The following is a 27087-nucleotide window of genomic DNA, read 5'->3' as shown; positions in this document are numbered from 1 at the left end:
AACATTGTATACATTAAATTTTACATTTTATAATGATATTTTTGACTACTTACAATTTTTAAATTGTATTAATCTGTATATATTGTAGATATTCTATTCTTACTTATTTTTTTCTTTTTTTGATTTTGTTTTGTTTTTCTTTTCTTTAATTGTGTTTTGTTTGTATTTTTGTGTCTTTTTTGTTTTACAGCTTTGTCTACAAATTGTAACAATTTCTTGACAATAAAGCATTGGTTGATTGCATAATTGTTAGAAGTAAACCATCAAAAAAAAGTTTATTAATAAAATTAAGAATAATCAAATCTTGTGCCCACACATCATCTAGTTTTATGATAGATTATAAAAAATTTAATTTTTTATTTAAGTTTGTTAGTTTTAGGATCTTTTTTTTATTCTATTGAAGCAGTGTATTTCTATTTCTTCTTAGGATAAGTGTATAAATCATATAAAACGAGAACCCCGGCATATATTTAATTCTTTTATTAAATTTTACAACATAAGTTTGCAAAATTTAAAAAAATTAATATATTGGATTTAAAAGGAACTTGAGTATCATATTCATTATACTGATGCATCCGTTTAATTAATTTCTTAACATATTATTTATTATAGATCCAAAAATTAAGGAACATTTTTTTATTAACGAAATTTTTATTAATAAATCAACTATTACGGTATATGGGGCTCACAGATTCATCAATTGCATTTCTTTTTGGCTTAAGAATTTTTACCTTTAAGTTCTATTATCAAAAAATTACCACTATAAGCATAAACGGAATTAATGCCTTAAAAAATCATTTACATTAAAGTTATGCACACATTTAAGCAACATGTTTCGTTATAGATCAGTAAAAAACAATTTTTGTCCCTTTAAGGAGTTTTTTGATTATCACTATAATTTTGTGTTAATATTGGTTTTAGAAAAGTATATTTAATTTTGCCCAATACTGAATATCCCGACACTTAGACTAGGTTGAAATAAAAATACCAAAATTTTATAATATTAAGTTATATATTTTTAATATCTGACGATATCATTTAAAAATAAATAACAAATGATAAAATAGATTTAACAACGCACCGAAACACAGTCGTTTGAACTATTATTAATATATATATATAGATGGAAGAGTGAAATGTACAAAAAAAACACGATCTACGATTATGTTTTTACCAAGTGCTCTAATTCAAAATAACGATTTAATTAATTTAGTTTTAAAAAGTGGCATTCTTTACGGAGAATATAACTTTTAGTGCTATCCCGTAAAACTCAAATAATTTTTCTTAAAATACCCTAAACAGTGTCAACAATGAAACGACACATCACCACATCTATCACAAACACAGACAAAATATTGTATTAATAAAAAAAATATTAAAAAAATTTATTGCGTTTCGGTCATCACTCTCCTCTTTCTCTCCTGAACCCATTTTTCTATTTCGGCTTTTAATTCTGTCTGCGGAATAACTTGATCCATCGACAAAGGTGACCTATTAAAAGGATCTGACTGGTCGCTTAACAGATGTCTAAAAATTAAAAAGCAAAAAATAAGAAAACTAATTAAATTAAGGCTTTCAAAAAGTTTACCTCGCTATAGTAGTTCTATCCACAATTTGTTTGGAACTAGGTAACTGTACAGGGTCCGTCATTAAAGTTGACATAATCGGATCTAAAAAGTGTTCCGGTGCCTCTGCCATCGCTTCCTCGTTTGCTTTGTGCTCTTCGGCCTTTCTCGCTACTTTTTCGGCGATGTCTTTTATTTCACCCAGAAGAGGACCACCACCTGAGAAAGAAATTCTATTAATGATTAAGAACAAATTGTAAGAAAAGCTTTTATTTTCATAATTTAAGTTAGATTTACAAATAATTCTATCCTAAACATAAATGTACTATTGTGAAAAGAGGCGAAGTCCAGATGTAGAAAACCTATCTCCTAGATGTGCACATTACGGATAGATCAATCTTAACATTGCTGTTTTTTAAAAATGTATTTTTTAAAAGCCGTCGTCTCATGATGCCCTTGGTTTATTTTTTTTTTAATCTAAAGCGTAATATTTATTGTTTAACACATTAAATTTTAATTGAGGGGGTCAGAAGCCAAGGGGTCCAAGTGACATTTTTTCAAAAATCGATCTAAGTGTAAAAACTTAATGGTGAAACATTATTTTATATCATGGCAAAAAGAACTAAGTGCGTTTCAATACTAGTGCTGCTCTCTATGAACTGTTGAGAAAATCAGCAGATTCAGTCGCCCGTATTGTTAATTGGCATAGGGAACTAAATGCGCTTGATCCCCTTTGCCACCCCTTTGCCGCATCAGTCATTTAGTAGATTACGCGCGACGTGGAAGAGGTTAAGTTTTGCAAGTTTTTACAGTTTTTAAGTTATTTTGAAGTTTTTTTAAGTCAAAATGGTTACTTCTGATGAAGACCAAAATGGTAAGTTCTCAAAGTGCTATATAATTAATTGAAATAGGTTTTCCTTGACGTTATTTTTTTTTTAAATTTTAGATCCGTTTAGTGATAATTCCGATGTTGATATGGACTACGTCCCAAATGAAAATAGTTCACAGTCTTCTTCAGATTCAGAGCCTAGCATAGCAGAAAGAGAATCTCAAGCAAGTACATCCAAGAAACGAACACGAAAAATAGCACAGTGGAAGCAATCGGAAGCAAAACTAAAGCGTAACTCTGGCCAAAGGTACGTTGGACGGCGGGGTGAAGTTCATGAAGCAAAATCAGTTAAACCGTACAATCACATTTGTAGATAGATACAAATGTAATGAACATTTTACCGAAGAAGTAAAAACGACCCAATCGACTTGCAGTTTTTCAAAAAAACGTCAGCACAATCATAACGTTGAAAAATTATTGCGTTTGTAAGCAGTTTTTTTTTGTATACGTTGGATATTTCTCAGAAGAGGTTCTATAACGATGTCAGTACATAAAGAAAACAGGAATCGCCCATACAGATCAAAGAGGTCGTCATACTCCTGGAAATAAACTAAGCGAGGACACTATCAATTTAGTGAAAGAGCAATATACGCAGCATACAAGAAAGGATAACCCAAACCGTAAATATCTATCTCCAGAATTAAATATTTCAAAAATGTACAGTTTGTATAAAGACTTTTGTTCACAACGACGAACAGATCCTGTAAAAATCAGCAAATACCGGGATATTTTTAACACTCAGTTTAACCTTAGTTTTCACCGGCCTTACACCGACACTTGCTCAACCTGCGATATTTAAAAATCAAAATGAATGCCCTAGATCCAGTTTCTGAAGAAAAGATTCATTTAAGGAAAGTGTCTTCTGTTAAATCTTTGAAGAATCAGGCCACTACCTTAGCTAAAGAATCCCCCCAAACTCGTCGTGCCATATGTTTTGACCTGCAAAAAAATGCATGGAGTGCGACCAGGATTTTGCCCTTATAGAAAAATCAAAAAGGAAGCTTACAAACATATTTACTCCTGATGATCCATTTTGTGGGAGGCGTTAGTCGCAAATCTATTGTGGTTAAAATGCAGCCTCAGGACTTTAAGTCAATATCTCCAATGGATAGCGACATGAAACCAAACATTGTTGGCCTTAGTAAGATGCAATGGTTGCATTTTGAAAAAGCCGAACCTTACAAGATGTTTTATAAAGAAGTCTGCAACCAAGAAATCGCATTTAATATAATGGACCTAAAACAAAAAAATACTACTGGACGCCCAAGGAATCAGCCAACCACTGTAGCATTGCCAAATTTGCATGTTACCCCACCAAAAATCAAACTGGCCAAGTATCAGAATCTCTTATAGCTACTACCTTTTGTTCCGCCTGTCCATCATAAATTTTACAAGGATCTGTTATGTAAAGGAAAAACCTCAAGGCTTTAACAACAACAAATTAATGTTACCCCAGAAGAGGATACAGACACTTACAGAAATTTTGAATCTGATGATGATTAATATGTTTTTCTTTATATTGAGTTCATGTTAATTTCTCCATTAGAATAAACATTTCTTTATTTTGGTAAATTGTTATGTATTTTATTTTTAAGGCAAAGGGGTTTAAATGACTGGCCTATGAGTTTTAACTCGCAAAAAAGCCTTACATAAACCAAAAAATGATGTCTAGAATTTATGAAATGCATTTTGAAACATTAAAATTATAATATTTAATAAAAACAGAAATATAAAATATCACCGAATATTTTTTAATGACCTAAAACTTTAAATCAAACATTCTCAAAACTCTTAATTTGTTACTTGAACCCCTTGGATTCTGACCCCCTCAATTAAAAAAATATAGGTTTCAGTCATTATTGAAGAGATGAAAGACATTATTTCTTTATAGTTTCGATTTAAAACTAGGCTTTGGAATTGAAATAGCTAATTTGAATATAAAATTGTTAAGTAAAATCTATTGTTTTTTACGTCACTGTTTAAATAAATATTAAATTTAGAAAATAATATATTATATGCTCAATAACTGAAATGAACACAAAATTAAATGTAATGAAAGGTTCCAAATAAATCAGTTTTATTCCTGTTTGCAATAATTGAGCATAATAAAGTAATTTCTAACTGGATAATTGGTCTTTCAAATATTTAATGATAATTTATACAAGGTGTTCCATAAATAATGGTAAATAATTCAACAGCAGATTCCTTTTGAAAAAAAATTAGTTAAGTGAAATTTTCCTAGTTTAACCAAGATACAGGGTGATAAACTTATTGTATTTTTTTTTTAATTTTGGCGATAAATTTAACACTTATTGTTCGTTTTTAACAAAATTTGGAATATGGTTTTCCTTTTATATGGCAAATCTTAAAATTAACCTTTTTTTTAAATTGCCGCATAGAAAGCGCCACCAGCAACATTTTGATTTTTTTTTTAAACTACGTAACTTTTTCAGGCTTGACATAATTTTATTTTTTATTTAAATTGAATCGTGAATTTCGAAAAGGGCTTATCTCGCAAAAACGTAATTTTCCAGGAAAAGCTAAAAACTGAATTGTTTCTGACAGATTTGAACTACGAAAATATGAATTTTCCTAATATTCACAACCTTTGTTTGACATCTTAACCTTGCCAAATTTTTTTCTTTTCAATTAAGTATACATGGAGAAAATGGACTTTAGAATTCTCCGAGATGAGCCGTTTTCGAAATTTAAGCACCACTTGAGAGGTTATATAATCACAAGAACATTAATAAAGAAACTTCAACTTTATTTTTTAAAGAAAGATACAAAAAACTAAAAAAAATCCTTAAAGATCAACATTTTTTTTTGTTAATTTATTTGGAAAATAATAACAAATAAATAGTAACTTTGCTAAAAGTCTTGTTCAACGTCAGCTCCTGCTTCTCTGTCAGTAGTCGGCCAGCTCAAAATACTATCGTAAAAGTCTTCATAATCTGCAGGTATATACTGCTTCAATTTTTTCAAGTCAGTCATTTTTAAGTTATTTATTGGCAGTTTTGAGGAGTAGCATGGAAAGTCTTCAACGGTAGGAAGATTAGTACAAATACCTTTAGTTTTTAAAAGGCTAAAAGTTTCAGTATTAACTTCGCTGTCAATGAAGGGGCGGCATAAAACTTCTCCAGTTTTTTCTGGATTAAAGTCAAATTCATAAAAAGTTGAAACATGAAAAGATACTTTGTTTTCTTTAGCAACTTTTTTTCCATAGCATCTTTCTGATAACGGTTTTGCTTTAAAGTGTACTTTGCACCATGCCTTGAAATCAATGATATCGGTATAAGTTATCGTTTTTACACAAATATTGTCTGTTTTAGTGCTACTGAGTATTAAATTCGTATACTGCTCGTGAGTAAATAAACGATCTTCTCTTCTAATCTTACGCCTTATGGTTGCAAAATCTCTCTCACAGTCATTAAAGGAATGACCTCTTTGGGGAAAATAAAGAAAAACTTTTAAATTTCGAGTAAGTGACAAAGCGATAAGATATTTTATTATGGTATTATTTTTATTTTGCCCAGGACATCCGTCGCAGAATAAATGTAATTCTGTAATATATTTAGGAACATTTTTACATATAAAGTCATTTAAAAACGAATCTACTTCGTTTGGTCCCTTCAACGCTTGGCCCTCGTGATAGGAATACAAAGTTGCCTTCCCCGTTTTCATATTATGTACGCAGAATTCGTATACCCAAAGTTGGCGGTAATAGAACACTTCTTGGACTGGAAGTACTGGCGTTGATAGATTCTGCGTATAATCGAAAGACAGTCCGAAAATGGTACTGCCGTTCTCGCTACATTTTTCTGTAATAGCTTTGGCTTTATTAAAAAACTTCGATGCCCGACGCTTATGTATGATTAGCTCCGCACTGGCGACCCTCTTGGCATTATCGTTTAAATGGCGATTCTTCAGCTTAACGCTAATTTCTTCACATTTTGAGCACACATCAATTTGTGGCCTACCAAATGCCAAATCAAAATTTACATTGAAATAATTTCTAAAAAACTGATAATTTACTTTGCTTTCAGGATATTTTGCCGAAAATCTCTCATGCAATATTGTCACATTTAAAACAGATGATAAGTATTTTTTTAGAATGTTATTTGAATAGTGAATTTCTTTAACAGGAATTGACTCGATAAAGTTGTGAATTAAAGCACATGTTTCTGCGGGCATTACATTGCTTCTAGACCCGGCAGATTTTCCTCGCATATCGTGGGGGCTTTTATTTGCAATTTTTAGTAGTCGAATTCTCTTTATTCTCTTGTCGGTAACACCATGCAAGTTTAGAAAGGCTACTTTACATACTTCTTTTTTATTTCCATCTGCTTCGATAAAATACTTATAAGAGTAACTCTTTGGCTTACTAATTTTATCTTCTTGACGTTTAGAAGTATCTTTCACAGGGAACGCCTCCATCAATCCTTGAATATATTATGTCCTGTTCATCTTTGGTATTAAAACCATTTATGCGATTCAATATTGCTTTTTTAGCATCATCGGAAAGACCGAAACATTTTTGAATGCACCTACAAAGATAAAACTATTTTTTCACAAAACCATTTTTGTATATATTATATATTGAATATAATATCTACCTACTAAATAAATAACATTATTTATCTACCTCTATCCACATCTATTATTTTTTAATTATGTAATAGAACATAGGTATACACTTACCTACAACTAGGCCCAGATTTCCTACAAGGAATATTTTTACCCACGTGGTGTGTGTGCAAGTCCCTTAACTTTGGCTTTTTTGATAATTACATTTTTATATATTTCACTATTTCTTACTCCTCGCTTCTTTTTCTCTACTCCTGTATCTGCCTCGTCCGAATTACTAGACTCACTCATTGTTTAGAAAAAAACTAGTAACGTTGAACAAAACAGTACCCAAAATATGTGATTGTTTACTAATTCAAATGACAAACTTGACGTACACCAAGCAACTGTCGTAAAGCGACTGAAACAAGCAAACTTTACGATGCCTATACAGTATACTCCAATAAAATTCACGTCTTATAACAATAAGAAATCCCCTTTTTGGTTCGCTTCATTTACTAAACGCGTCGCAATGCATTACGAAAAGGACCCAACTCGCTGATGTGATGGGTCCTTTTCGAAATGTTGTTTTAAGTTTCACGAGTTCGTATTTGTAAGAACAAAATCAGAAATGAGCCCTTTTCCTTCATAAAATGTTGGCCTACTATTGAACCTGAAAAATTTGCGGAAAAGTTAAATTTGATCAAAATCCGAGTTGAGTCCTTTTCGAAATTCACGATTCAATTATGTATTACGTAAACAGTTTTGCTTAAAAAAGGTATACTACAAAAATTTCGCTACGATTAACCCTTATGTATGTGGGGGCATCCCTATCAACCTGAGTGATAGGGAGGCGGCGGCGGTAATATTCCGCGATCTATCCAAAGCTTTTGAGTGTGTAGAGCGTGGAATATTGCTGAATAAGCTTAGAAAGTGTAGTTTCCAGAGTTTCGCTTTGGAATGGCTGCAATCTTCCTTGTCAGATCGTAAACAGAGGGTTGTTGTTTCTAACCCGGAGTTCATTCATCTTAACTGTGGTGTGCCATAAGGTTCGGCACTGAGGTCTATTTTATTATTCTTGTTGTATGTAAATGACTTGAGCTCTTTATAACTTCTGAGTCTAATTGTTCAATTTGTGGATGATACTATGCTTCTTGGGCACCACAAAAATAAAAATTACCCTAGATCTGTTATTAGTGAGAATCTTTGTCTGATTCGAGAGTGGTGTGCGTCTAATCGTCTGATATTGAATGTGGAAAAAACTCTTGTTTTGGATTTCTTATTATTCGATTATTGAGGAAATCTAAATTCTGAAGACCACATCATCTCTTGCTTCCAAACTATTCTTGGGATGTTTTGCAGCTAAAGTGGAGGTATAGCCACTCGGAAAGGTGGTTGCTCAGTGTATTTTGCACTGATTAAGTCGCATCTCAGACATCGACTTTTGGGGTTTGTGTATAAAAGGAATATTGAATATCATCTTTGTGATTCAGAAAAAAGCTTGTGAGATATCTTTGTTCTGTTCGTTCCTGCAGACCACTCTTTGTTTTAACGATTCACTCACTATTTATATTGGAGACAGCGGCACTCATCAATGCTACTCATCAATTTCATGATTTACCTTTGGCTATACCAACATCATCTCCCACTAAAAACTCGCTTATTTATATAAACCGCTAGATTTATAACTATGTCCCTCTTTTCATCAGAAATATAGCAAGCTTGAAAATATTTAAGAGGCACTTAAAAAATCTAATTTTGCCTAAAGCATATTATAGCCTTGATGAGTTTTTTAATGATTTTTTTTTCAGTAATAGTTTTCTAGTGTTGTGTTTTATGTTATCTCAAGTATGTTAACTATTTTATTTTTGTTTTTTATTTGTAACTACCAACATATATGTATATTCTTTTGTATGTGTAGTGATCATAAAGTTTCAATACTTAGGGCCGGTACTGTAAATATTTTTCAAAAGTTAACTTCAACCATTAAGTTACTCTTAGTTATAAAATGTCAGTTTTATAAACGTCCCATTTTTTCTTCTTTGTCTTTAAGACATTATTAGCGTCATGTGCTACTGTCAAAAGATGAATTTTTAGCCTCTACAAGTTAAAAACTATAAAAAATGGTGTCATTTTATATGACATATCAGATGCTTGACAGTTCGGTAGTCTCCAGGAGATATATTCGTTTTTTTACCGCCATCTATATATCGAGGAATACAAGCTTTTTCACGGTTAGGTTATATTCAAAATTATTAGCAGGATTTTTTGTAAAGTCAACTTTAACTGATACTGCATCCACCCGATAAAGTTAACGTCTACATTTTGTCAAGTCAACTGTGACATGTGACGTTATTCCACAAGTTAACTTTAAGCTATCTGTCAAAATAGTTTTATAATACCGGCCCTTAATCGTTAAGTTTATAAAAAGCTTATACACGAGATTTGTGTCTTATGTAATAAAGTAAATTAACTACTCGTATCTATTTATCCAACCCTGGCCAATCTAGGAAGCCTTCAGTATCTTTTTTTAATAGCTAGCACCTCATATATTTAAAAAAAAATTACTCTTTGTTTTTCTCCACTTAGGTAAGCCTCAAAGAATTACCAATTGAAGAAGTTTCTTAAAAAATCATATTTCTTAAGTTAATGTAATTATAATTCGAAGTTGCTTTTCACATTGTTTTGTATTGACATATTTTGTAAATGAATTAAATGATTCAAATTTTAGAAAATACCTTAAAAATTAATATTTCTTACCAACTTTAATAAGAACATCTTCAGCCAACTGGAACAGTTCGGGACTATATGATCGACCGTCCTGAGAAATCGCGAGGCAAAACTCATCATTTTCCTTAAGGTTAATATATATTTTAATTATTTGGAGTACTGTGCCCTTGGGATCAAATGCATACTCTTCTAAATTTTTTGCCTAAAATACCGAAATATGTTATATATATTTTTTTAAACAATCTTTCATCATTTTCCACCTTAAAATTTTTTCTATTAGGTCCAACCAGATTAAGCAAAAAGTAGTTCAGCATCGAGGCCACCCTATCAACCATGGTAGGATGTGTAAAAACCGAAGTAATTTTTGAGGTAAGCTTCTCTAAAGTAGAAATAGTATCTCTACCTAAAATATTGTCGAATCTAGCCATCAGTCCTATATGGTGCAGATAGCTAATGTTTTGTGCCCGTTCTTGAAATCCTAATTTGTCCCATTCGCCACTATCGCTACAATTCAAGATCATTATTAGAAATATTTATCAAAAAAGCGACAGTAGAAAAACCTACTAGGCGGTTTGCATTTCCTTTAATTTAGCCATATTGGTTAGAGACTCGTCTAAAAGGAATATGGCATCGTTTATCAAGAGATTTACGAATCTGAGAAATAGCGGTGGATGAACTGCTTCCATGTTAGCTTCAGCTTCAACCGCTAACGTCCTAAAATCATAACAGTAATGTGAAATAGGTTTTGTAAAAAGCATTCTATAAAACAAACAAAGTTATATTTAATACTTGTAAAACTTCTAGTTTTTCTAATTTAAAACTACGCATTTTTGACACAATTAATTTTTTCCTCTCACTTCCGGTTTAACGAGAAGTTGGATTAGTTTTCTAATTTAAGATGTACCCGCTATATTTGTATAAATGGAAATAGAAAATGATATTCTAAAAATAATGGTACCCTTGTTCTTGATACTTAAAATTGAGTACTGGGACTAAGTTAATAATCTTAAATTTCTACCAAATAATTTTTTAAAAATATATTGGATCTGTTTTTATTGGCTTTACGTGAAAACTTTATTAAAACTTTGGCGTTTAATGAATTTTCCATATTTAGTGACCTTTATTCCAGTCCACCTTTAAACTAAAATCAGTTAAAAAATAACTTTAGGTATTATTGAATAGACAGGAGAGTAAATGGAACTTCAACACAAAAAAAACACACTATTAATAACAGATTCTGTGGACGAATTAAACAAGAGGTATTAAGAGCGATCATCAGCACGTGACTTTGCCCGAAATGGATTTAACGCGCTTTATCAGGAAGGTGAGCCTTTGGCAACAACGCATAATATCAAAATATCCTCATGTTCTTCTAATAATACAGTTTATTCACTATTCAAATTGACGGATTTAATTTATTCATAAAAAATGCTTTTATATAGGAGGGTATTAGATCACATATTTAGGGAGAGAAGGAATAAAATATAAAAATGTTTATCATTTTGTCTCACTTTCAAGTATATGTACCTAAAACAGTTTTTCCTTAGCCAGGGTGGAACTAACCTCAAAAATTTTAAATGAAATAGTGGGTCGAGTTATACCTTGTTTAAAAGGTCTTTTGATTCTCTTTACGGCTATACCTAGTTTAAAGGACTTTACTTTAGCGGTTCTCAAACTATTGACTGTTTAACATTTAATAAAGTTTTTTCGAAAATAATCGCAATTCTTTGTCAAACAATTAATTTATAACAATCATACATAAACACCAGTCCAACAAATGCTGAAAATGGCCACCGTTATGCAATAATACAGATTTTGTTCAAATCAACGTCGCACATTTCGTAGCATATCAGGAGTTATCCTTTCGCCCAATTCCTCTATTGAAGCTGGTTGGATAGCATAGATTTTACTCTTTAGGTGACCCCACAGAAAAAAATTCAGAGGTAAAAGATCAGGCATCCGCGCGGTCCATTCAACAGAGCCTCTCCGTCCAATCCAGCGATCAGGATAGTTCTCATCAAATAATTGCGGACAGCTATTACCTATTGAGGGAGCGCACCATCCTGCTGAAACATCAACTCGTCTTCAACGTATTAATTGTTATTGTCATTTTCAATCATGTTCGTGTTCGTGTGAGGTTTAATTTTTAACCACATCAAAAATTTAATTTTTCGGGATGTTGAGTATGTGCTTTGTGAGAAATGTGTGGATTGTGGTCCGACCTATAACGGCAATTATGACGGTTTACAGCGCCGTTTAAGAAAAACAAAGATTCATCTGAGAAATAAACGTTAAACAAATAATTGGGATTATTTAATGCTCTTTCACTAGTTATTTCATAGAAATCCAAGCGCCGATCCTCATCGTCTTCATTTATTTCTTTATTTTATAGGGGTAGAAATCATGTGTATTTAGAATCCCTTGTATACTTCCCCGATTGATCCTAGATACAGAAGCTAACTGTCGAGTGCTTAGTGTAGGATTTATATTAACATGTCCTAAAATCGCAACCTTTACAGCTTCATTCCTTACAGGTTTCTCAACATTCCTTTTTTTATTGACCACCGACCCTGTTTCCCTGAATTTTTTAATTAATTCTATAACATACTTTTTTTTGTACGTTCCTGTTTTTTTACGTTCATTGAATAGTTCCGCTGTTCGAAATGTATTTTGATTGTTAGCAAAAAATAATTCCACTATTTCTATTATTTCTTGTAGGGTATACACCATTTTGACTATTACTTTGTTTAACACGATAAACTAAAAATCAATGATCCGATTTCACTCTGATTATGTCGAACCGGCCTCTAAGTGACAGTATTGCTTACTATTTATTTGTATTTTGACATTCTTATTTTTTCCCTCCTAAATGTCGATGTAAATCTGTATTATTGCATGGAGCTTATAACGATGGGCATTTTCAGTATTTGTTGGACTAGTGTTTATGTATGATTGCTATAAATTAATAGTTCGATAAAGAATTGCGATTTAATACAGTTTTTCCAAACACCCAACATTTAATATAGGTTTTCCAAAAAATTATATTAAATATTAAAATAGTCAATAGTTTGAGAACCGCTAAAGTAAAATCCTTTAAATTAGGTGTAGCCGTAAAGAAAATCGAAAGACCTTTTAAACAAGATATATATAACTCAACCCACTATTCCATTTAAAATTTTTGAGGTTAGTTCCACCACTAAGGGATGGATGGGGGTGGAATTATTCTCTGAAAATGTTTCCTCCTAGTAATCTAAATTGACGTGTCCGAGCGTTTTCTTTTTAAAATCTTTACGAGCCCGACATGGCCGCCGTTTCGTTTTCGTTTAGCCACCCTGTATATACAGCTCTTGTCAAAGAGAAATAGAATCAGTAGTATATCGTAAAAAAAACTATTTTTGTTAAATTTAATAATTTTTTTTAATGTTAATCACCTTTAAATATGTCTTCTTAAACAGTCCTTAGCAATCAGAATACAAAAAATAAATTATAGACACACGCGTGAGCTTTATCAAAGGGGCATAAAATAAACCCCGAAGTTCAATTAATTTTTAAAAAAATGTGTCTCACTTTCAAATTCAACATGTTATAACTTGAAAATTGATGTGTAGACAGAAAATAATAAACAAACTAACATGTCTCAGAGTCATGTTTTTTAGAATGATGGGATGCAAAATCACTTATATTCTCCACCACACGACGTAGATAATAATAATAATTTTTAATTCGTTACATTAGATTACTTTTTTTCTGCGTTTATGGATGTTGTGTGTATTTGTAATTTGTAATGACGTAGGTGCATACATGTTTTAGAACAAGCTGTATAAAATATAAGACAATATTAAACAGTTATGTAAGTAAGTACACACAACCAAACTTATATGGAATCACCTTGTATTAATATGAAATATTTTAGTAAGATATTTTTTGTTGCAAGCAATAAAAAAGTACAAGTATTTACTCTCAAGGACAGGCAGATTAATAATAAATAATAATGTTTTACCTAGCAGTGTCGATTTTACTGTTTCACTTGCAAGTCGCATCAAATTTATAATTTATTTATTTTTGAAAACTAAACAAGAATGCCATACATTGGACTATCGGAAGTTCAGAGGTGAAGAATTATTGCTCTGGCAGAACAAGGCATGTCACAAAGGCAGATAGCTAGAACGGTGGGGGTTACACAAGGTGTTGTTTCAAAAACATATTCAAGATTTCTGGAATTGGGAACCTTAAAAAACAGACCAAGGAGAAGTCGTGAAAGAGCAACTACTGAAGGGTAGGATCGCTTTTTAGCTCAAATAGCAAGAAGAAATCCCACAACATCTCATCCAGAGCTTCAAAGGCAACTTTTACAAGCTACGGGTGTGAGTGTTTCTGTCGAAACTATTAGAAGAAGACTTCGCGCTCGGGAATTATTTAGCAGAAGACAGTTAAGGGTTCCAGAACTTTCAAGGCAACATAAAATTGACCGTTTAAATTGGTGTTTGGAGCATGAAAATTGGGATATTGAAAATTGGAAAAATGTCTTATGTTCGGATGAAACCAGAATAGGACTACGATCCGATGACCGGCGAATTCGCATTTTAAGAGGTAGAGGGAGACAAGCTAGACTTCGTGCTGCCAAACCTATCCCGAAATACAAAGGAGGTACTGTAATGTTTTGGGGTGGAATTATGATTGGTGAAAGAACTCCTTTAATTCCAATTCGACAAACCCTAACAGGTCAAAGGTATGTAGATTTGGTATTGCAACCTGTAGTTAGGCTCTGGCGAGGTGGTTTTGGCAATTTTTTTTTATTTATGCAAGATAATGCCCCTCCACATACCAGCAGAGTTGCAAAATGTTTCTTAGAAACGGAAGGTATTGCCGTTTTAGAGTGGCCTTCTTGCTCACCGGATCTTAATCCTATAGAGCACTTATGGGATAAGATAAAAAGAAAGATTAGAGCTCGCCAGAATGCTCCTGGTAACACTGAGCAACTTATTTAAGCGGTTTTAGAGGAATGGACAAATGTTCCCCAAGAAGACATTGACAATTTGATAAATAGCATGCCTCGTCGAATTCGTGCTTGCATCGATGCTAGAGGTGGCAATACTGATTATTAACATTTAATTTTAAATTAACTTTCTTGTTAAATTGTTATATTCAGAAAAATCATTTTTATAGAAAGCTACACTTTTTGTTTTTTGTTCTATTATTGTGAAAATTGTAATCAGTTTTATTTTTTTTTTTAATAAACTTGGTTTTGAAAAAGTGCCCTTTAATCCTCAATGACTATTTTTTTAAATAAATTCCATTTTGCGAAATTACTGGGTGATTCCATATAAGTTTGGTTGTGTGTATACAAAAATGAAAATTATAATATAACGAAGTGGTATATTCTAATGAAAATAGAAAAACCAAGCAAATGTAATACAAAAATTGTCATTTATATCTCAAGTTCTAGATGGGTTTCGAATTTTCATGCCTCTATTACGCCTAGGATTTATAATTTCCAGCAGTAGACATTTAAAATAAAAAATCTTTAATTTTTCATCATTTTTTCTTTCCAAACTGAATCATTTATTTTCATTTATATATAATTAGTAAAAGCAATGTGGCATTCTTATTTGCACTCTATATTTGCAGCCGTTCTAGGCCTAAACTGATCTTTCTTTGGCTTCCTACTTTTTCGTTTAGAATAAGACTTTTGACTTTCCGTCTTTTCTTTTTCCTTTTTATTCTTTTAAAAATAAACATAAAAAACTTAATATTGAATTGCTGTTGACCAGTAGCCGATACCGCCGTTTGCACAGATCGGACCGAACAAGCGTCGCGCGTTTCTTGGTGTGATTCGCGCTAGCCCGGCGTGTTGTTGCCAAATGATACTAAACTTATCGGCGGTTCAAGAAATTCTAAGAAAAATGGCTGAATTTTGTATTTCCATTCTCAAAGGTTTATTATTAATTTTTTTGAAATGGTTTTTTAATATAATGTTTCTAAAATCGATGTATCTAGAGACGTATGGAAAGATTTTTTTATTTATCTTTTTGGTTTTTTAATAAAAAATCAAAATTTTAGAAATTAAAAAAAACTAGCACCTATCAACTCTTGAAAAAAATATGTACATTTCATTAGTGAAAACCGCATTAAAAAAATTTGTAAAATAAAAAATTATGCAGGAAACAGGAATTTATGGGTGAATAATCCCCAATTACTTTATTTTAGAATACTTTATTTGCCCTTTGTCTATATTTTTTAATCTTAGTATATAGTGTAATAAGCGAGAATATTTTCCATTTAAATTAATAATAAAATATATTAAATTAATAACTAGAAAAAGTAGTGAACTAAAGTTTTGTCATTATAGTTTAATAAAAAATGCTGACTTTGACTTGCTTCTGAAATACTCTAAAAAACAGCATAGTAGTGTTTAGAATTTCTTATTTCTTCCTTTCAAGTTTCCCAAAAAAAAAAATGTTATCACATGTTTTTAAAAAACGAGTACTTACTTAAAACATTCGGTATGATCAGGCAATTCCCAAAGGTAATCAAAAACCGCATACATAGGTCTCCTATATTTAAACTTTTGTTCAAATTCCACACTTTGCCCGGTCATTTCAATGCCGACAAACACGTTCATAAGCATTTTCACAATCTAAAACGTTTAAACATTTTATTTTATGTTACTATTCTTTTAATACTAATCTTACTTCCAGCTTATGAGGATGGTGGGTAAAAATCAATTGCCTCTGATATCCTCCGCAATCCGGCATCATTTCATCTTTGTGATGTGGCAACAACGACTCCAACCCTTCCGCCAATCTCGCCCTTATATGAGGGTTCTTCATATGGTCCTTTGAGCCCATGAAAACGAGTAGAAATGTTAAAACGGGTTCCATTTTCTCGTAGCCCACTTCTTCGAAAGTTCTTAGGGAGTAACGTCGTAGAAATACTAAATAAGATACTATATTTTCAACGAGAAATTCTGGAATGCACCTATAAATGAAATAATATAAGTAGGATGCCCCATTTTTTTTAAAATTGGCTTACTTGAGTGTAAATGGAATTTTTGTAGGCAAAGGAAATACAATAGGTCTTTCTTCCAGTGGAGCGAAAGTGGCGGTTTCGTTTTCTGGAAATTCGGTTTTCATAACCAGCTGACATAACCAATAACATGTGGCCGACATAAAGTCAAACATGTCCTTTAATAGATTTGGTTCTGACAAGACGCACTTTAAGGAAAAGAATCTGTAAATTCAAGCAATTATTAGCTATATTAATAGGATAAGTCAGTAGAAAAAAAGGAAAATATCGGTCGATTTTACTGATATGGATAATTTCAATCCCAGGTATTAAATATGTCATTATTGAGTATACAAATACAGATCGCAGATATTTTTGTATACAAAATCTACCGAGTTGTATGTAGTTTCATTAATAATAACACTTAGATTTTTTCACTCAAAAGAAATTTTTTAAGAATTCTGCAGAATAGTATTACAAATTGCAAACCCGATAAGTAACTTCCCTTAATAATACCACAGATTTATATAATTTCTAACTTTAAGAATTTCTTAGCTATAAGTATTTTGGCCAAAACTCTTTTTTGTATAATTTTTTTTATATATATGTATATATTATATTTTATTAATGACTTTTGAAATGCCAATTTTAATTGTATAGTTTTTTTTTATTTAAAAAGATTTTAGCTTAATGAGGCATATTTTTAAACTTGATAACGTTTCGTTTTATTTCAGGATATCTATGCGCTTAGTCACATTCATAATATATACCTCGAACAATCTTTAAACTTAAAAAAAGCAATATAAACCGACAAAGAACATTTTTAATTGCATATTTTCTGTGTAGATATGGGTATATATTTTAATGTTTAAAATAGCAGCAAACAATATGAGCATATTTATTCTCCGAATATTGGGCATATCTCGCCAATAAAAATATATATACAGGGTGTCCCAACAGTCAACGATAAGCCGATAAAGGGAATAGACCAGATACTCAGGGATTCAAAAAAAAATACTAAAAAAAATCTATCTTGAGTACTTTTAAAATTATAGGCATTCATAGAAAAACCGAAAAAAATTGACACCCTCTGTGGATCTTTTTAGTACTGTGGCTACAAATTTTCGAATTTCTTAACAATTTTTTTTTTTTTAATGTAACCCTAAATAACTTTTCGATAAATTACAAAACTCAATTCAAACACAACTGTTCACATTTTTAAGAAATTATCAGTCTTTTGACCAACATTTCCCAAATTTAAATAACTGTCCTGGAAAAGAAAATTACTTGACTGCTTGGCAAGTGATTTCAAAAGTTGGCGTATCTAATCTAGATTTCAAAATAGTAAGATACTTGCTAGATTGTGGCTTCAATAGGTGTGTTTTTTTATTTTTTTTTAGTACATAGACAAATGTACTACGCTACTCTAAGCTAAGTTAATTTTACAGTTAAAATAAATTAAATAAAAGATTATTTAAGTCGCAACAAATGTCGTAACAAATTGTCTGCCTCCTGATACGACGTTTTAAATTGGATTAGTGCACACTTTTTCTTAATTTTAATTTCTCACTTTATGTTAATTATTGTTCCCGTAAAGTAGGCAAATTTAAAAAATTTGTTGTAACTCTAATAAAGTTTTGTTTCATTTACTTTGATTTTGTTCCATTATTTATTTTGACTATAAAATTAACTTAGCTTAGAGCAGTGGCGTACTTGACTATGTACTAAAAAAAATAAAAATACACACCTATTGAAAAAATAATCTAGCAAGTATCTTACCATTTTGAAATCTAGATTAGATACGCCAACTTTTGAAATCACTTGCCAAACAGTGAGGTAATTTTCTTTTCCCAGAACAGTTAAGTAAATTTGGGAAATAATGGTCAAAAGACACAATTTTCAACACAAGTTGCGCAAAAATCTGATAATTTCTTAAAAATGTGAACAGTTGTGTTTGAATTTAGTTTTGTAATTTATCGCGGGTTATTCAGGGTTACATTAAAATAAAAATTGTTATAAGATTCAAAAATTTGTAGCCACAGTACTAAAAAGATGAACAGGGGTGTCAATTTTTTTCGGTTTTTCTATGAATGCCTATAGTTTTAAAAGTACTCAAGATAGATTTTTCTTAGTATTTTTTTTTGAATCCGTGAGCACCTGGTCTATTGCCCTTTTTCGGTTTATCGTTGACTTTTGGGACATCCTGTATATTCATGTTCTATCTAATGTTAGCGGTATATTCGCAGTATTAACAATTACTATATTTGGCCAATTAGGTATAAGTTTTCTTACTCTGTTGGAAATTTTATTCATACAATATTAATTATAAAATAAATTAAGGAAATAAGGATTTTTAATATACTTGTATGTGCAAAGATTTTATGTAGAAAAAGCGTTTTTTTGTATGTAATTTTAATAAATAAATTACTTTACGATAAGCCCTATGACTATAACTGTCTTACCCAATATTGGCGATATATTGTATTTTTTTATTCCAAAGAATATATTGGAAATGAGTTGGCGAGTCTACGAAGTTTAATATTAAAATCACAAGCTAGTACAGTTTAAATTGTATACATGATTTTTAATTAAAATATTGATTAAATTAGTTACAGTCCTATTGTTTACAATAATGAAATGTTATATTATTCCAACTAAATTATTTTAAATTTTGTTGCCTAAAATTTTATTAGTTAAAGAATATCTCAAATAAATTAAACTTCAAGTCACAGGTCTCAAATATATTGAATAAAAGGCCAAAGGAGTTGACATATGTTTTGCCTGTAATAGGCATTATCAGATCTTCTTATGTATTCACTAATAAAAAGAAAAATAGAAAAACAACACATTTACATATTACACATTATATACACATTACATGTTACAAGTCCAGGGTAAAAAATGAAAGTTAATAAAATAGGACGGAGACTTTTTTTTAATATGTGATAACTAGTCCACCTCATAAGAAAAAGTCCAAAGGTGTTAAATCCGGAGATCTGGGTGGCCATCAATTTTTCTTGTGTATTCTCTAATGAAAAAAAAACAGAAAAATAATGTAAAAATGTTACAAGTCCCGGTTAATAAAATAGGACGGAGACTAGTTATTACATATTAAAAAAAAGTAATTGAGCTAGGCTTGTAACATATAATGTTGTTTTTCTGTTTTTCTTTTTATGAGCGAATACACTAGAATAGATCGCCACCCAGATCTCCGGATTCAACACCTTTGGATTTTTTCTTACGGGGGTTACTTGAAGAGCAAACTTTTTAGGACCAAACCAGCAAATATTGACGATCTGAAAGAACGAATAAGACAGGAGTGTAGGCTAGTTTCCGGTGAAGTAATTAAAAACGTTCAAAGCAATGTTCAATCCCTTCTAGGGTATTATCAGGTAATAAATGGACAACATATTGATCACTTAGTACAAAAAGTTGATTGAATTGAATTAATTTTTTCGAATTAAATAATGTTTTGTTAAAACTCTTTTAAAAGACAAGGAGTAAAAAATTGAAATTTGACAAGCATGTGTTACTTGTTAACTCCTTTAATAATAGTCAATAAAAAAATAGGGTTGCCTTGACATTTGAGTCACTCTATGTATTTTTTTTTTTGACATTAAAATAAAGGCAATTTAGAATACTAATCGACGTGTCCGATCATATTTCCGAAAAAAGAACACCTTTGATTTAGTGAATTTATTCCAAGTTAGCGACTCGCACTGCATGAATATTTTTCGAAAAAATAAATAAACAGAATATTACTTGCAAATTTTATCCAAACTATGATGCTTCCTAATATTCAACTAAATTGCAAAAAAAATCTTTTAAATTGTCCTTCAATTTTATTTTTATTTTTATTAGGTTCCAAAAACAAAAAACTAGCTAACTTACAAAAACTTACTTAGTATATTCTGCCATAAGTCTCTTATTAAGAGCAGTAACAACCTCAGAATTGGACCCGACTTGTTGCATGGCATCTTTATACGCTTTCTCTAGCCTTCCAATTTCCTGCAAATTGGCTAATAAAAGAAAACTTCTTGTTAATCTTGTGTGTACTTACATGATTTAAATTCAACATCTGATCCACGGCAACCCTATAAGATAAATCGATCGATTTATGAGCCATAAAGAAACTTTCGGTGATAAAATTATATTTTTCTGCTGTTTTCCGGGTCTCTTCCAGACCATCAATTGACTCTACAGGAATGAAACAAGTCTCCGAAGAAAGACCGTACATGTGGATGCCTTTCGAAGCTGCTGCCAATGCATCATTGACCTACAATAATATTAAATTATTAATTTTAAAAGAACGTTTTCGCTATAATTGGGCACTTACTGTGGGCACAGCTGGGTAGGTCGGATCGACCTTTAAAATCTTATTATCTTTAAAGTTAGAGCAAAACGGTCGACATAACCTTAACATTATACTGCAAAAGTTAAGCATAAACCCGTCAGAAACCGGACTGTTGCTTTCATTTGGGAAAGTCGCTTGTGGTGATTGCTAAAATCAATCAATATTTATTTAAAAAAGCAATTTTGAATTTAAACTTACTTGATGCATATTCCAAAGTTTTCCTCTCTCTAGATTATACTTGAGGCAACCGCCAACCCAAGTAAGCACTTTATTTTTAACGATAGTATTGCGCTTTAGTAAAGTGAGCAAAAATTGATGAACATGCTCATTCAGTTTGTCTAAGCTTTGCCAAAGTAGACCCTCTACCCTTTGGTTGCCAGCCTAATGTGAAAAAAATTAATAAAATCTAATATTTTTTATAAAATGTGAACTTAAGCTCACCTGATCCATAGGACTTGTGAAATGCTCATAAGGTTGTGTTTTAACATCTTTAGGTAGAACAGATAAGTCAAATAAAGCACCTATAGGTGTATTAGCATATTCTGAGCCCTTGTGCAGTTCAAATGGGACACAGCAATCCATAAATATCTCAGCTAAATAATCATTGGCAGTGAAGACATTAAAGTAATTAAATAGGGAGTAGTCGATGTTAACTAACGAGCTTTTGCGCAACTCGGCTGTTACTTTTCTGTTCATCTGATCAATAAATGATGTTAAAACTATATCATCATTGTTTTCTTCATCTAACATTCTTCTAGCAACCTCAACAAAGAAAGTATCATGTTGTGCCCCACCCTCTTTTAACAAGTCAATCATTTGTTGCTCCAAATCTTGATCAGGAAAAATATCCGGTTGGAAAATAGAAGTTGCCACACTCTGAATGATTTTGTCTTTTAACAACAGCCTGTGCTCAGCTTTAAGGTGGATATTGGCATGCAACAGCACATAACTCTTATATAAGTATTTGATGGGTTGAACTTCTATAGCATGTGGATTTCTAAAGGCCAGTCGCTTATTCTTTTTTAAGACTTCATTATCATTTTGACACATGAACAAACGATCATATAATGCTTGATCTAAATTGTCTATATTTAGTATAGTTGTGTCAAGTTCTTTGTGAGTTTCTTCAAGAAAGAGAATCTAAAATTTTTAAAAAGTATGAATATTAATAAAACCTTCGAATAGCAACCTTTATTGACTTAATTCATTATAAACTATTTACTGAAAATGCAGACTATTTACTATAGTCTGCATTTTCAGTTTCACAAATACCTTTATAGAATAACAGAGACGGCATTTGCCAACCTATTGATTGCGAGTAGATATAAAATTAGAATTTATATCTACTAAAGCTATTTTAAATTTGGTAGTCCTATGGTTGGAACCTTTGGTGTGATGCTCAAATTATGAGACAGTTTTACCACTAACCAAAAATCTTTATTTTTGTAATATATGTAACTAATAGGTAACTAATATTATGTAACTAATAGGCTCTATTAGTAGCATCATTAGTATATAAGGAGATCTGTAAGTTGTTTTAGTTTAGTTTTAATCTTCTCCCGAAAATGCTAACATCGTTAGCGAAACACATGTCCAGATTAAAAATAAAGAGTTTTGGTTAGTGGTAAAACTGACTCATAATTTTATTTTATTTTAAATTTGATTAGTTGATAGTCACTTAGATTAATTATAGAGAACTATAATAGGGTAAGTGTAAGTTATATTAACAGTTAATATTAAGGGTTTTCAAACTGCTAACTTTAAAATGTTAACAACAGAATATTGTCATTTCTTCAAAATAAGGTGTAAGATTATTAACAGAAGTGGTATAGTGATCCATAGATACTCTTAAGTCCACAAGACCCTTACATTATCAAATTTGGGGTGAAGGATAACTACATAAATTGACGTACTTTGACATAGACATTAAATTGGATTATTGCCCCAAAAATTTGAAAATTATGGCCTCATTTTGTTCCACCTTTTATAAATGACTTAAATTTCATCTCCAATATTAGCTGATCTAATTTTGAAGCTTTTTTGTCTCTTGAAAAATTTCAGTCCCTTGCAGTCATTGTCCCCATGAAAGAAAACAGGTATGATTGGCATTCATGTCTGTTTTCTTTTTATAATTCAACACAAAGAACTAAATGTGCCTTTAACATGTTTTTTCTAGGGTGGCAAGTTGTATACCTGGTGACTAATCAGTATATCTGTGGTCTTCACTTCTTCACTGGAAGTTCCAACTTTGGAAGAAACATTAGATTTGATATTTTATAGATAATTTATCCAGGGGACACTGGCCCACTTGTCTTTGTCAATGTTAGTTGTAGACTTCTGATAACTTCATAACAGTCTGTGAATTTTATAAATTTAAAATTTTATATCTACACCTTGTTACATTTTTGCTATAGGGTGATTGATTGATTTGTTCTTGCATCAGGGCAAGGTCTCAATAAATTCTTGATACTAGGTTAGGTTAACATGGATGTATTTATTCTATTTTGTAATACTGGGCAAATGCAATGTAATACTGTTTAATAAAATATTATATGTTAAATGTTATTTTTGTAATACAATTTTTATTTTATTTTTTAAAAAATAGGATAACAGGAAAGTTAAGAAAGTTTTTTTAGCATCTAAATAGTTTTACCATAAGGTTAGTTTCTAATTATTGTTTATTTTAAAATAATATTATCTTTTTAAAAGGTTTGAATCTTTTTTGCATCTGATAATAATTTTAAATCAAATCAAATATGGCTTTATTGTTTTAACATACATAAAATGTCATAAACAAAGCATAAAATACAGTTTATAATTATTTTTTTTTTAAATTTCACTTAAACAAAAAACACAATACAGTTAATTTACTCTAATTTACTAATTAAAATAAGCCTAAAACACAGAAAAGTAAACCATGTAAATAGATTAAAATATGTTAATATTAGACATATCACAATAAAGTTCTAAAAGGTGCATAGTTACAAACCACAAATTTAAAAAGCTGCACTGCACCGTATTCACAATCCCAAATCACAGGGAATCCCCAAAAAATTCCCTGAGAGAATAGTAGGCCTTTGCAATCAACAACCTTCTCAACTGTCTTTTGAACATTCTTAGGGATAGGGAGTTTTTAATCAGGATCAGAAGATGATTATATATATTAATACAGTCCTAAAATATTGACTTTTTTGTTTAGATTGAGGTAGGCTGTTGTTTCCCGCTTCGATACCGGGGATTGTGAATTGTAAATTTCGATTGGTACTTATATAAATCAAGATATAATCAATATCTTATAGATCAAGTAAGCAAGCAGTTTTGAGAATGAATAGACATGGATGATTTAATATTTCTTCTTGGTTGAAAACCTGATGACATGAAAGTTGTTCAATTTTAATCTGAATTCACAAAAAGTTTAAAATTAGTGGTCAACAGCAGGATTATGATGAATTTGTATTGTTGAGACAACAATGTGAGTACTTAAGAGAGTTGTGCTATCAACAATACATTAATAAGGTGGAAATGAATCTCGCTGGCAATCCAAGGTACTTCTGGTCATATATTCAAAATAAAAGAACTGGTTTTAGTCTTCCCTTCAGAATGACATACAATAACAGGATTAGTATGAATATCTCGGATACTGCGGATATGTTTGCAGAATACTTTTCATCCGTCTATTCGGATGAGCAAGTCAATGACATACCATCTTTTGATTTTGATAAATCAATTTGTTTGAGCAATTCAACTCTGTCAATGCAGGATGTTTATGAGGTTATTACTTCCTCTAAGAATAAGCTCCGCGCTGGACCAGATGGGATTCCGGCATTCTTCCTAAAGAAATGTGTTTGTGTTCTTATGAAACCAATACTGTTCATTTTTAACAAATCTCTAGGTACTGGTTCTTATCCCACTCTCTGGAAGAAAAGTTTTCTAAAACCCATCTTTAAATCTAGTAGTAGAAATGAAATTTCCAATTATCGGGCTGTGTGTAACCAATCTGAGTTGCCAGGTCAGTCATACGATTGCCTGGAGTTTTAAATCTTTATTTAATCCTGAGCAATTTAGATTTATAAAAGGCCTTCAGGTTGACTCAATATATACAGATTTTTCCAAGGCTTTTGATCGGGTTAACCATGGGGTACTCTTGCAGAAGCTTAGGGCTTTAGGTATTGTGGGGCCTCTTCTTCAGTGGATCTCGGGATTCATCAGAGGTAGAACCCAGATTGTTAATCTTGGAGGTACATGTTCCTCTGAAATTTTGATGCCATCTGGGGTGCCACAGGGCTCTCATACGGGCCCTGTTTTGTTTTGCCTCTTTTTGATTGATTTAGTTTGGAAACTTCAAAATTGTCATGTGCTAATGTTTGCTGATGATGTGAAGCTATTTAGGCTTATCACATCCCTTTCTGATGCTGTGCTCCTGCAAAAAGACCTCAATTTGTTCTTTGATTTGTGCCACTTGAATAGAATGTCCCGTAATATCAATAAGTGCCATAAGATTACTTTTTCTAAGCAAAGAAACCCTATTGCTTTTCTTTATAAAATAAAATATAATAATATTATAAAATAAGTAATGTAGCAATTGGTGTCAAAACAGAGGTTTCTGACTTAGAAATATTTATTGACTCCAGGTTGTCTTTTAAAAGTCACATCAATCAGGTGACTGGTAGGGCAATGAAAATGCTGGGTTTTATCCAAAGGTCTACAACTGATTTGTCTTTGTTTACTTTTAGATTACTTTATTGCTCTCTTGTTAGGCCTCTCTTGGAGTATGGCTCAATTGCGTGGTCCCCGTCATATAACTGCTACATTGAGCAGATTGAAAAAACGCAAAATAAATTTTTAAGGGTGGTGGCTTTTAGATGTGGTTACAGGAGACAGGAGTATTACTATCAGTGGGTCAGGGATAACCTGAACTTACCCACGTTAGAGTCACGAAGAACATTACTCGACTTATGTTTTATGCATAATGTTTTAAATGCTACTATAGATTGTCCTGAGTTATTGTCTCTTTTTAAACTTAGGGTGCCTTCCAGATTGAATAGACAATCAGAAATATTTTCAGTCCCATTCGACCACACCAATTATGGCATTAATGAGCCAATTACATGAATGGCTCGAAGACAGATAAACTTTTTTGACTCTAGGATTACATCTTTTAAGGGGCAGTTAAAGAATATTATTTCATAGGGGCTTTAATTAATTAACTCATCTACACCTTTCATTGATTTATAGATAGTTTTGTATCTGAATATATATGTTTGTATGGGTATGCTATGTAACACTTTTGTAAATGGATTCCGTAAGTAAATAAATAAATAAATCTTAGTAATCATTTCCCTATTATTAAGAAAAAATATAAATACATACCTCCTTGGTTAATGTTGCTTTTTCGTTAAGGGTAAAACTAAAAATTTTCTCAAGTTGATCATTCAGGGTGGGTTCAGGAGGGTCAGAATGATCTTGGCTGGTACCCCTAAATAATGAAGCGAAAGGGTTTGCACTCGACATTCGTCGTGGTAAATTGCGATCCATTTTAGCGATATCTTGATCTTTAGACTACAACAGCAAGTAAATATTTGAACTAGAAACGTTTAAATAATCCCGAAAAATTATTCATGTTTTCATGACGTTTTAACAAACCTTTTTATTGATCTTGTTCTGTTTACCTGTCAAAATCAGCTGTTTCGGAAGCATGGACTTAAGACAGGAGTGAATGAATGAATGATGAAACATATTTCTGGTTTCATGGGCCATGAATGTTACTGACTCTAATTTTGGCTAATATGGATTTTTCATTATTTTAAAATATTTAGATTTATAAATCTATATTCCTTCATAATTTTTTTATAATTTTTCTTTAGTTTTCAGTTTCCCTTTTAAATGTTAATAAAATTGTTTAGTATAAAGACAGGGATGACTTGACAACGCTAAATATTGTTAAAACCAACAATAACAATTGGAGGCCAACTTCACGT

At 31.4% G+C, this 27087-nt stretch overlaps 1 protein-coding gene across 1 annotated transcript; it reads right to left on the bottom strand.

Moving 5' to 3' along the window:
- Positions 1-993: 993 nt before the first annotated feature.
- LOC126739250 (ubiquitin conjugation factor E4 A) lies at positions 994-26881 on the bottom strand. Its single transcript, XM_050444833.1, has 15 exons — positions 26753-26881; positions 26480-26668; positions 21551-22249; positions 21308-21490; positions 21092-21256; positions 20816-21031; positions 20657-20763; positions 16783-16980; positions 16443-16728; positions 16242-16387; positions 10315-10464; positions 10011-10254; positions 9781-9952; positions 1589-1784; positions 994-1527 (listed from the first exon to the last, which is right to left on the bottom strand). The coding sequence occupies exons 1-15, from the start codon at positions 26864-26866 to the stop codon at positions 1386-1388; spliced, it is 3207 nt and encodes a 1068-aa protein (XP_050300790.1). The 5' UTR covers positions 26867-26881; the 3' UTR covers positions 994-1385.
- Positions 26882-27087: the final 206 nt, after the last annotated feature.

This window comes from Anthonomus grandis, chromosome 8 (assembly GCF_022605725.1).
Source record: "Anthonomus grandis grandis chromosome 8, icAntGran1.3, whole genome shotgun sequence".
NCBI classification, from domain to species: domain Eukaryota; kingdom Metazoa; phylum Arthropoda; class Insecta; order Coleoptera; family Curculionidae; genus Anthonomus; species Anthonomus grandis.
The sequence above is the reverse complement of the archived record's forward strand: the minus strand, read 5'-3'. Positions and strand labels throughout refer to the sequence as shown.